This window comes from Eleginops maclovinus, chromosome 20 (genome assembly GCF_036324505.1).
Source record: "Eleginops maclovinus isolate JMC-PN-2008 ecotype Puerto Natales chromosome 20, JC_Emac_rtc_rv5, whole genome shotgun sequence".
Taxonomy (NCBI): Eukaryota; Metazoa; Chordata; class Actinopteri; order Perciformes; family Eleginopidae; genus Eleginops; species Eleginops maclovinus.
In genome coordinates, this window is record NC_086368.1 from 9,906,420 (window position 1) to 9,917,508 (window position 11,089).

Sequence of the window (11,089 nt, forward strand, 5' to 3'; positions counted from 1 at the left end):
AATGCAAATCAAGTAGATGGACAGCAGCATATATGCATACATGCAAAACATCAACCAGCAGGACAGACATTTAAACGTTTGCTAAACTAGCATAAGCTGTACACACCTGCTCTAGCCTGGGGGAAGTTACGCAGTCTTACCTGGCTTGTCGGCGGAGAATAAATCCTTTATGAAGAGTATCTCTGCAGCCCAGGACAGCATTAAACTCCAGCTTGGACCAAACTTTATGGCTATAACTAGCCTTCACTTACACACATTTCTTCTGAAACTGCATGTTAGCTTCTTAATGAAAATGCTAGTTTCCAAGCGTAGCATGCCGCTACACAAGAGCCCGCGTCACTGTGAGGGGTGCGTTTGATTATTAAGTATGAAGGTATCACCTGCCCTATGCACTCTGAATACTATAGCTGCAATAAAATACTATAACTGCAAGTCTTTACTACGTTAACACAATAAACAGTTGTAGTTTTGACTAACTTTTACGGTATCTTTTGGAATCAAAATAAGGTGGGTTGGGGTGAATTTGAGCTCTTTGAGGTGCAATCCTGGAGGCTAAATGTACATTTATGTTAACATTACTTTTAGGTGAAATGTTTATTTTTATTTTTTAAACATAAACTAATAATGTTAATACATATAACCGGGCTTAAAACCTATGGCGATTATTTTTTCAAAATTAACCAAAAATCAACCTAAAAGGGTGAAAGTGCTTGTTTTGTTCCCTGAACATCCCAAACCCCAGTGTATAAAATGGCATGTCTATGTGAGTTTAAGGTGCCTTTAGTAGGCTACTAATTAATATTAATGTATCAATAGTACACTTTTGGTTATTTTAGTAGGCTACCATATGCTGGTTTTACAAAAGATGACGGAAAGTGCATGCAGAAACCTTGATTTCCCCCAGGTGTCAGTATCAGCTCAGTTTAGTAGGAAAAGGATTTCCAACCAACAGGTTTCAACAATTTAAGATAACAACGTGAATAAAGGTACTGTTTGGGTCTTATTGCTTGTGCTGCTAATTGAAAAGAGATTACAATGAGTCTGAAGATCCCTGTCAGGACTGGAGCCATGTCAGGGTTAACCAGTATTATAAGGCCTTAAGTGCTTTCTGTTTGTTTAAATTGACTCCAGGCCAGACGGGTGGAGTTTGCAACAAAATAATCTGGGGGAGAAGGTTTATTTAATCAAAAGAAAGTATAACTTAATACTGTGATTAACTGAGTTGTGCTCCATTCAATGATTAGTAAAGTAACACAACATGTAATCAAACACACACCGTTTTTCATGAAGGGCTATTATTAATGGATAGAATATCATGTTGTAGGGCTTTGCTGCCTATCTTATGAATGACTTCTCTGTGGGGTATTTTTATTTTCCTGTGCTGTGAGTCATCTGTTCAGTATGTCGGTCTCACTTGCATTGCAAACATGTCAAAACAAAAACAAAAAAAATAGGTCAGTTGGCTATTTGTGCTCAAACAACTGTAAGGAAAGGAACCTATATGTGAACAACATTTGAAAAAAATGTTTTCGTTTAAGTGTACGTATTCACACCTTGGTATACTTGTAAATACCAGTGTGCATAGTAAAAATTAAAAATGTACTGTTAGCCCAGACATAATTTATCTCAAAAGACAATAGAATTCAATCTTAAAGACTTAATGATTTCAAGACAACACACACATTTACAATAATAATAGGAATCAAAGTTGCAAGCAGTGGTGAACGGGCCCTCACACATAATCTTTTTAGATAAGGTTCACCCTTTTGTCCGGAACTAACTTTGGAGGGTATTGTCCTTGACTTGCGTTTTAGTTAAAGTTGCACATCAAATGAAAAATGTCCGTCTCCCTGTTGGGTTTATGATGTGCGATTAGCTTGCACTGATTATGAGACCCCAAAAATATCACACTTCTCACAAGTCCTGACAAGTGTGCAATAAATCTCGAGGATTTAAGCATGCTAAGGCCATTTATCAATTTCAATAGGTCCTTCGCCCTGACTCTGTTGGGCGTTGGGCCTTATTCTTATCATTATATAGTCTATATCAAGATTCAGATCTATGCTTTTGTTTCTTATTTTCTTAAACACATTTCAAATAAAATGCTAAACTTGTGAAATTATTGGGGGTTCCCTTGGGTGTTGCAATAAATAATAAATGAATGAATAGCTCAAAACATCACTGTTAGCGATTTAGTCAAAAGATAAATCTGCGGCACACGTTTTTCCTTCCTGTAATATGTAGTATTTGGGGATGAATAATACTAAACTATTAAAATTGATATACAATAAGAATTATGTAAAAATTCCAATATGTAAACCCTTGACATTTTTAAACGTCCTATCAGTGCTATTGAATTGACTATCTCATCTTAGAACATTGGTGACAGTTTGGAAAATGTTCAAATACTTGACTCAAGCTATCTTTGTACAGAGAACAGTAACACTGCTTCTTGCTTCTGAAGACTTGACTGGTTTGACTTGACCTTTATTAGTCCCCATGAGACTTCAAAATAGCTGCAAACAATCTGGAAACAAAGCCCGATGGAGGTGGAGGGGAACTCTGTTCAATCAGTGTTACATTTTGGCTCACGAGAGACATCTGGTGAGTCATACTGTCACCGCGGCTGTGGGGTCAGATGTAATATTAACAGCATACACTGGGAGTATCAAAACACTTGGCATCGTCATAGAGGGTGTTGTTGATAGAACACCAATGCATGTGAGGGCAGAGATCCAAGATTAAAGGCGAGGCGCAGGAGACAGTACTGGTAAAGGGCGTTTTCTTTTTATCATCTCCTTGGCAACCTCCTATGGGAATATTGCACAAAATTATGAGATGGACTACTTTCTGCATGGAATAAATCAATAAATCATAAGCCTTGTGTGTGGCAGGAACCACACATTCAGTATTTTGTATTGACTAATAACTCAATATACTCTTATGATATCCTTTCTGTTGAATAAATGTCAGTTTAAGATGCTTTTGTGAAATAAACCTGTAATTTATCTGTAGAATCATAAAAAGTTGTGCTGTCGTCTTGTGTATCTGCACACAAGAGGAGGTTTACAAAGATTACATCCAGCCTTCCACTCTGAAACCCTTTTATGAGCAATAATCCTGCGCTCTGGAGTCTATAGTTTTGCATGTAAAAATAGACAATGCAAGTCCATGGAGAATGTGTGTTTTCCCATTCTAGTTAATGCCATGTGCCATCTGTTTGCAGGTATGTGCCCACCCTTTGTGGACATGGGATGCTTTCGGCCATGTGATCCACTACTGGGTTTAAAAGCTTATGGCCCACAGAGAAGGGCACAGTATACCATTTTCCATTGAACACAGTGTGAAGCGCGCATCGCAGTATCTAGGTAAGTTTGTGTGCTCTTCTTATATGTTAATTCTGAATTATTGTTGGTGCAGTGACAATCACCTTTGCATGGGACTTACTCGTACAGGTGCTGCAACCTAAACATGTCGGACACAGAAGAAGCCACGTACGAGTGAGTAAATGGACATCTTTTGAAAAATAGAGACTGATATTAACAAAGTGATGCCAGCACAGATTGAATCAATTGTAACAATGTTTTGGTTTTATTTTTGTCTTCTTTCAGGGAACAACGTAAGTCAGTTTGTCATTTCAAGATGCGCCTTCACAGTTTGTAATTGAAGTTAATAGGATGCACATTCCCACAGTTGCTTCACTTAAAAACAAAAATGCATGAATATTGTGATGATGCTGCATGTTAACATTTATGTGTGTGCCTGTTTATATACTTGTGAAATAGCTGACCTTGCTGATGATGAGGATATTTTTGCTCTTTACTGCAAACAATATCTATGAAAACAACAGCTTGAATGTAAACCTTAAGGGGCTGGTTGTTTTTGTTCTGCTACTTTATTACTTCATGCTACACAAATAAATCTTGTATTTCAATTTGCCTAACATACTGCTTCTGCTAAGCTGCTGGCTTCACCATACAGCATATTGTATTTTTGGCGTGTTGGTGCCACTGTAGAAGCAGCTGCAGTGAGCTCAGATTGACCTTTGTCCTCTCAGTCCCTCCTCTCTATTAGAGGCTGGAAACAGCTCACCTTGGATGTAGATCCCAGTGGATCTGTCCTTTCTATTGAAATGGAGGGTTGTACCTCTATTTCTGTCCTTTGTGAGGCTATCCGTGTGGGCCCCTGTGCAGCTCGGCTGTCCCAGCAGCCAAGCGGGACACAGGTCTCACTCTGTGTGCAGTAAAAGTCGCTGTTGGGGAGCAATGTAGGTCAGCTTATGTTCTCAATAGAGGACCTTAGGGAAGACAGCGGCACAAGCACAATACCCACTCTCAGTTTTGTGCCTGTTAGAGGTCCTCTGAATGCAGGTTGGCTTACTTTCTTTGCAATGAAAAGAGGTTGAGTTACCCTCTGTGCATACAGGGACTCTGACTGAAGGCCCGGGGTCACTTTTTCTCACAGAGGCGCAGTGAGGAGAAAAAATAAGCCCTTTAAATGCTTGTCAAAAGTGCAAAAGCAACCATAAAACTGGTGGGATTTACATTCTGACTCCAGTGATATATAAACTGAATTTGTTGTAATGTATTAGCAAACATTGACAAACCTTTTTTTCTAATGTGTCCACACAGTTTCTTTAAAAAGAAAAAGTAATATTGAAAATTCCCTCCATTGCCAATAACTGCATAGGAAAGGAGGAGACAAAAACCTTCACTGATTAAATGTTTAAGAAATGTCAGGTTCTAGAATACAATAGGATTATAAGCAAGAAAAAAATAAAATGCTTTATGTTTTGTGACTAAATCATTTTATAGGTTTCAGAGGCACTGTCAAAAATACACAAAAAAAAAATAATTAATCAAAATGCTGTATGAAATTTTCACATTGTTTGCTTGCTAACTACATGCTTGCTTTGCACAGAAGAAGAGGAGGAGGAGGAGGAGGAGGAGGAGGAGGAAGAAGAGGTGGAGGAGGTAGATGAGGAGGAGTTAGAGGAGGAGGAGGAGGAGGAGGAGCAGGAGCAGGAGCAGGAGGAGGTGAAGGTGAAGGAGGAGGAGATAGAAGGTAGTATTGCTTAGTATGCTAAGATCTGTTTGCCTGCTGTAAATACATCTGACGTTATTCCTAGCACATTGTTGGCAGCCATGTTCAGGTGCTTAGAAAAACAGCCTAATTTCAGCTTCATGCAATAACATTTTTCAGATAATTCAATAGTAATTATTTATTTATTTTAATACTTACACTTCACACACCTTACTACCATATATACAGTTTTCAATGGACAATGATGATGTAAATATGATGTAACGTAGTTTCATTTTACACGTTATTTATTTCTGTAATCATTCAGATATAGAGGTAGTGTCATTCTCTGTGCCTTGTGTAATTTATTACTCTGACACCCTTTAAAGGCATGTTTGTTGGGCAGGTACACAGGCATTATCTGTGATGATTATCAAAAGCGTCCTGCTGTAGACAAACCTGCATTCCCTCAGCACTGACTGTCAAGAGATTGTCAGATAAATCCCTTTAGTTGACTTCTGTGTAAACGAGGTCATTCCAACTCCAATCGTTATTGACAGCTGCTGCTCTCTTTATATGACAGAGCTGAGACCAATGACACTTTCACTAGAATTACTTGTTTACTGATAAACCTCAAGGGTTACAAGGAAGGAAAAAAAACATTTATTTTCATTTTATATCAAAGTCAAATTGAAACACAACTTGACAACTGTTTTGCGAACTGTTTGAGGATCACCTGTGCCATAATTCTCTACCTGTCATTGTGAAATCATGCTAACATTGCTCAACCCTCTCATTTGTCAACAGAGACCGCAGACGAAAATGATGCAGGTATGGAAAGCTTATTCTGGAAAAATGTTGCTCTGTGGTTTTGTAGTTTTGTTTGTTGTTATGTGTTTCTCGTGCTTCATAAACTTAAGATTGTGAATTGCCTTTTTTTCTTTTTTGTGGATACACAGAAGAAACAAAGCGCAGGTTAAAGTAAGGACACTATTTAAATATTTTCCGTACAACTTCAATTGAAACAAACTTGAAAAGATTTCACATTTTCCATCCTTTCCCTCAGGCCTGGTTTTGTGGCTGGTTTGGCGCCTCCAAAAATCCCAGATGGAGAAAAAGTGGACTTTGATGTGAGTTTGTCTCAGAACTGATTAAAGTTACACCTGCAAGCTGTTGTTTATTCGGAAGGGCAGATTTTTTAGAAAGGCTCCCATTAACTTATTGTTATAATTCCAGGACATTCATCGAAAAAGAATGGAGAAGGACATGACTGAGCTCCACACTCTGATCGACGCTCACTTTGAGAAGCGTAAGAAGGAGGAAGAGGATCTTCTCAACCTCACAGATCGCATTGTATGATCTCTCTCTTCTACTGCAACACATCAAACAATGAATCACCCAAATCTTTAACAAAGTGTTTTGTTTTTTTTTGTCACAGTTTGTGTTTGTATGATTTTGTTTTCCTCTTTAAAATGTATTTATTTTTTTACTTCAGGAGACACGCAGGTCAGAGAGAGCAGAGCAGATGAAGATTAGATCTGAGCGAGAAAAAGAACGGCAGAACAAACAAGCTGTATGTATAAAAAGAAAGATTACTGTGACTGAACATAAGTTGGTTTGGTCCAAATTGAATTGAATTGTACCGTCAGTTTCTGACAAAAGTGATATCATTTTGTAACATAATCCTTTGTATTCCAAAAATGTTGTCTAATTCTAATTTAGATGCTTTTGGATTCATTTAAAATCAAAGATTGGAATTATTGCACCCTACCAATTTTCTGGTACAGCATATCAACATTTTAAATGCAAGTGTAAGGCGTTTAGAATAATTAACATTGACAATTTGTTAAATCAAATAACCAGAACAAAAACATATTAGGAAAAACTTCAGCTGTGATCTGATTGATAAGGCCACATTTGATTTACTCTTGTTATGCGACAAATCATTAAAAAACAAAGGTCAGTTTTTACTAATTTTCTTTAAATGGTTATGTGAATTTGAATTAATTTACTGTTTTTTATTTTAGAGACTGGCTCTCAATCCGACCTACATTACACTTATATTGAATAAACCAAGTTCTGTCAATGTTAAAAGAATGTCATTCATCAAAATACTATAAATAATTTCATTAAAGGTCCCTTAATTTGTTCCACCAGGAAGAGAAAGCAAGAAAAGAAGAGGGGGAGGCGAAGAAGAAAGCAGATGACGATGCAAGGAAGAAGATGATTCTGTCCAACTTGAGTTTCACTGGATACAAGGTGAAGAAGATAATATTTGTTTTTTTTTTTTTTATTCACAAACCTAATGTCCATGTTGATATCCCCATTTGTCCTCCTCCTGAGTAGCAGACACAACCTGGGGGTAAAAAACCAACAGAAAGAGAAAAGAAGAAGAAGATCCTAAATGATCGGCACAAAGAGTTAAATATTGATCACATGAAAGAGGACAAACTCAGGTAAAACAAAAACACAGTGACAAAAACTCACAATATATATCATACCAAATGAATAAGTAATAATTTTCTTGATGCAGGGAAAAAGCCAAGGAACTCTTTGATTGGTTGCACCTGCTGGAGTCCGAGAAGTTTGACCTTCAGTATACGCAGGCTAAGCAGAAGTATGAGGTGAGAAATCTTACAGGAACTCCATCGTGTGCTCATCACTAACCTGTCTTTTGTTTCTGGGATGCAGGCCAATATAAAACCAAACCAGGACAGAAACATTAATGACAATGCTAACTTACATAACAAAGAATAATACTGTATCTGACTACCTTTTTCTCTGCTATCATAACAGGAGTTTAGCCAATGTTAGTCAAATGTATCTTTGAGACGTAAATACATGAATATTATACTGTCTTTCAAAAGCAGAAAGACTTAAACGAGAGTAACATTTAGGGGCTAGTTAGCTAGTTAGCCACACTATTTGATATATTACTAATATTAGCTGAACTCTACAATAAACTAATGAACTAGGCAATATATTTCACAAAAGAGCTATTCATTCTTTCACAATGAAAGCTATCCCTCTGTCGCCAATACTGTGTGATCACAGTGTCATTTGTTCTTGATATAAACCAACATTGTAGGAGCTTGTTAAGGCCTTTCTTCACAGTTCAAACTGCCAGCAAGTAAAAGGAGATTAACGTTTAAAATGCAGTTGGAATCGTAAACATGTATTTGGAAACTGTAGTTTGGTGATTCTAAGATTTAATATAGAGGCACAAACCATGCTAACTCAATAAATCAGGTTCAGTTGTGGCTTATTGGATAGGTTTAATTAAATATATGAAATATATTTTCCACAGGTCACGGTGCTGAGAAACCGAGTCAGTGATCATCAGAAAGTGTAAGTCCCACATCACTATGCACTTTCAAAGATTTTATTCAGTGCTTTTGCATGAAAGGAGGCTGGTGCTGTATCAAAAGTGCATTTGTTCTTGTTGTACAACAAAGTACATTAACTCAAGCAAGTACAATGTTTAGGTCCTTTCCTGCCACTTTACTACAGATATGCTTTACTTTTCACTCTGCTAAATGTATTTCCCTAACTCTAGTGACTAGTTACTTTACAGATTTGGATTATTATAATACACATAAAATGGACAAATTAATTCTGATTTTATTCATGTATATCAATAAGACTTTATTGATCCCCAGTGGAGGGAATCCGCAAGCTACCAAGCAGTAAGTAATATACAAAACAGGTAAACCCTAACCCTAACATGCAAGCTGTAATATAAGTGATATACATTCATGCATCTATAATAACAATAATATAATTATTATTATTCTGAAATGTGCCATTCCAAATAATAAGTAGTCTTACTTTAAGTATATTTCTGTACATTCAAACACTTGTTTATTTGTATAGTTTTTCTGAACTTTGATGTTACTTTCTCTCAAATATGTAGGTACTTCTTCCACCACTGCCTCTTTTCCTAACATACTCATCTGACATCTAATGTTTAGCTTATCTTAGATGTAATCTTGGGAAAATTACAAAATACTAAGACAGTGGATTCAAAATGGCTGAATGTTACATTTAAATAAGTAAGAATCAATAATTCCCTGGTGAGGCTCATAGTCAGCACTGATGTAAACGTCCACCTCGTGACCTCTTCAAGTTTCCATCTCCTCCTATTTCCACTACCTCTGCTTCTCTTGCTACTGATGTCTTTGTGTTTGAAGCGGCATCAGTTGCAGCTGTTTGTGTCATCTGCTTGACAGCAGGACTAAAGTTTCCGGAGAAGCCAAACAGAATGGGGGGAAACAAAAAAGGAAGAGCACATGAAAGGGTTTTTTTTTTTACAAAGGGCAAGCTGGGTTATCTGACCAGCCCACATGCACAAAGTCTCCAAGGAGAGACAGGGTTGTAACAGCTGAGCGATCTTATAACTGCTACGTGACAGATCTGAGTTACTGTCGCTCACAATAAAGCAGTGACTGGGCCCTGCAGACATCTCAATACTATGAAGCTATCCTCCTGAAAACATTTTTTAGAAAATTAAGTTGTTTTTTCAGCAGAATATGACGTCTGCATTGCAAACTAACACTGCTGTAAATTACAATTTAAGGTAAACCCTTGAAATAGAGCCTTGATTTTTCTATGTCCAGGTGAAACACTAATTAATCAATTTCAAAACCTGAAACACACATACTTTATCACATGTGCAAACGCAGGTTTTCATGGGGAACCTATGGGATCTGGCACCTGGGTAGCAACAGCAGATAAAGATAGCCGTCAAGTATTTGGTAGCAAATCCCGTTACAACAGCAGTCAGCTATGACAGGCTCTCAGTGTCTGAGGCCAGCAGCAGCTTTCTACACTGCAGCGGTTCCCAAACTATGTGTTTGAATGGAGTCACTATAGGATTATTTGGGCATGAAAGTAAAAGAAAAATCAAGTTAGTTTTTCTTTTTGATCTTCACTAATTTTCTTGAATATAATCTGTGCTGCTTAAATTATCCAGAAAAAATGCAAAGGGTCATCAGAGAAAGGAAGACCACTCTTGAAATCACAACTCATGCAGATTCGGTAATAAGAAGATGGTGCTTTCTAATAAAAAAAACAATATTAATAATAAATTAATGATGGGCCACGGCTGTATAGAGACAAACTGCATTGGGACCAGTCTTTAACATGACCTGAAGAGATTGAAACATCTGCAGCTGTGATGCATATTGCATGCCAGTACAAGAAAACATCTAATGGCCAGATTCTGAACATAGCATTGAATTGCTTCAAATCCAAAGTCAGCAATGTTAAGATGACGGTTGTTTGTGGCCACAGGATGTCTGTTCATTGATAAGCATTTCCCTAAAATAATGAAAACTTCAAAAGCAGCAATACAGGAGTGTTTCCCTTCGCGAAAAATAAAACCTCTAAAGTTTGTGGAATTAAAAGATCGATGAGAGTATGTGATACTAAGCTCATACTGTGTGTACAACACACAAATGCATTTCCCATGGAAGTTATCAAACATAGTTGTGTATGTATGACAGACTGAGTAGGTTTGGTGGCGATATGTCAAATCTCTGCTTGTTTTCCTTTAATTCTCAGTTCAAAGAGCATCAGAAGCAAGCGTGGCCTGAGGAAGTAACATCAGGCGACATCATGAAGGAAACTGCCACACCTGACATTTATTGACAGCAAAATTAACCCCAAAATGCTTTTTTCTCTAAATACTTGAAAATGCAAGAACAAAACAACAAATGCTCTTGAACATTGTATCTGTGAAACAGTGTGCTGAGTACATCTGAAGGAATTTAGCAGGTTAGAATTAGACTGATGTGTTACGGCTTGTGTTTATTAAAGTGGGATTTGACAAGAGGTATGTGATTTCTCATTTAATTGACTCACTATCTGAAAGTACGACAATAAAACGCAATTTACACTGTACTCCTAGTTTTAACACTTAATCTGTCAGATTGAATAATACATTATTTTCTGTGCAATTTTGCGGGTGGAGTAAATAAAAAATCCTCTTAATTTAAAAAATAGAAACAGCTTCTTTATTTTTAAGGCTTTGTTTCCTTCGTGAGTGGGAATTTCAAGATGAGCATTG

At 37.1% G+C, this 11,089-nt stretch overlaps 1 protein-coding gene and 1 long non-coding RNA gene across 4 annotated transcripts; both read left to right on the forward strand.

Moving 5' to 3' along the window:
* Positions 1-2,685: 2,685 nt before the first annotated feature.
* Positions 2,686-3,501, forward strand: LOC134882760 (uncharacterized). Its single transcript, XR_010168192.1, has 3 exons — positions 2,686-2,770; positions 3,227-3,368; positions 3,456-3,501. It is a non-coding gene; the product is annotated as an uncharacterized LOC134882760 (long non-coding RNA).
* A 1,444-nt stretch (positions 3,502-4,945) lies between these two features.
* On the forward strand, positions 4,946-10,854 carry LOC134882758 (troponin T, cardiac muscle isoforms-like). Of its 3 annotated transcripts, none has more exons than XM_063910680.1 (12): positions 4,946-5,064; positions 5,830-5,853; positions 5,982-6,003; positions 6,089-6,152; positions 6,259-6,375; positions 6,518-6,595; positions 7,180-7,281; positions 7,369-7,478; positions 7,556-7,646; positions 8,330-8,370; positions 8,665-8,708; positions 10,585-10,854. In XM_063910680.1, exons 5-11 carry the CDS (start codon positions 6,277-6,279, stop codon positions 8,672-8,674), a joined length of 531 nt encoding a protein of 176 aa, XP_063766750.1. In that variant the 5' UTR covers positions 4,946-5,064; positions 5,830-5,853; positions 5,982-6,003; positions 6,089-6,152; positions 6,259-6,276; the 3' UTR covers positions 8,675-8,708; positions 10,585-10,854. The 3 variants fall into 3 exon arrangements, with proteins under 3 accessions (XP_063766750.1, XP_063766748.1, XP_063766749.1); XM_063910678.1 differs by having other exon boundaries at positions 8,682-8,708; XM_063910679.1 differs by lacking the exon at positions 8,665-8,708 and having other exon boundaries at positions 5,016-5,064.
* The last annotated feature ends 235 nt before the right edge of the window (positions 10,855-11,089 follow it).

Excerpts from the sequence above, each read along its gene's own strand:
- LOC134882758 (XM_063910678.1), top strand. The coding sequence starts at position 6,277 with ATGGAGAAGGACATGACTGAGCTCCACACTCTGATCGACGCTCACTTT. Across the intron at positions 7,479-7,555 it reads ATGAAAGAGGACAAACTCAG|GGAAAAAGCCAAGGAACTCT; the intron begins GTAAAACAAAAA and ends TTCTTGATGCAG. Across the intron at positions 8,709-10,584 it reads AATCCGCAAGCTACCAAGCA|TTCAAAGAGCATCAGAAGCA; the intron begins GTAAGTAATATA and ends TTTAATTCTCAG.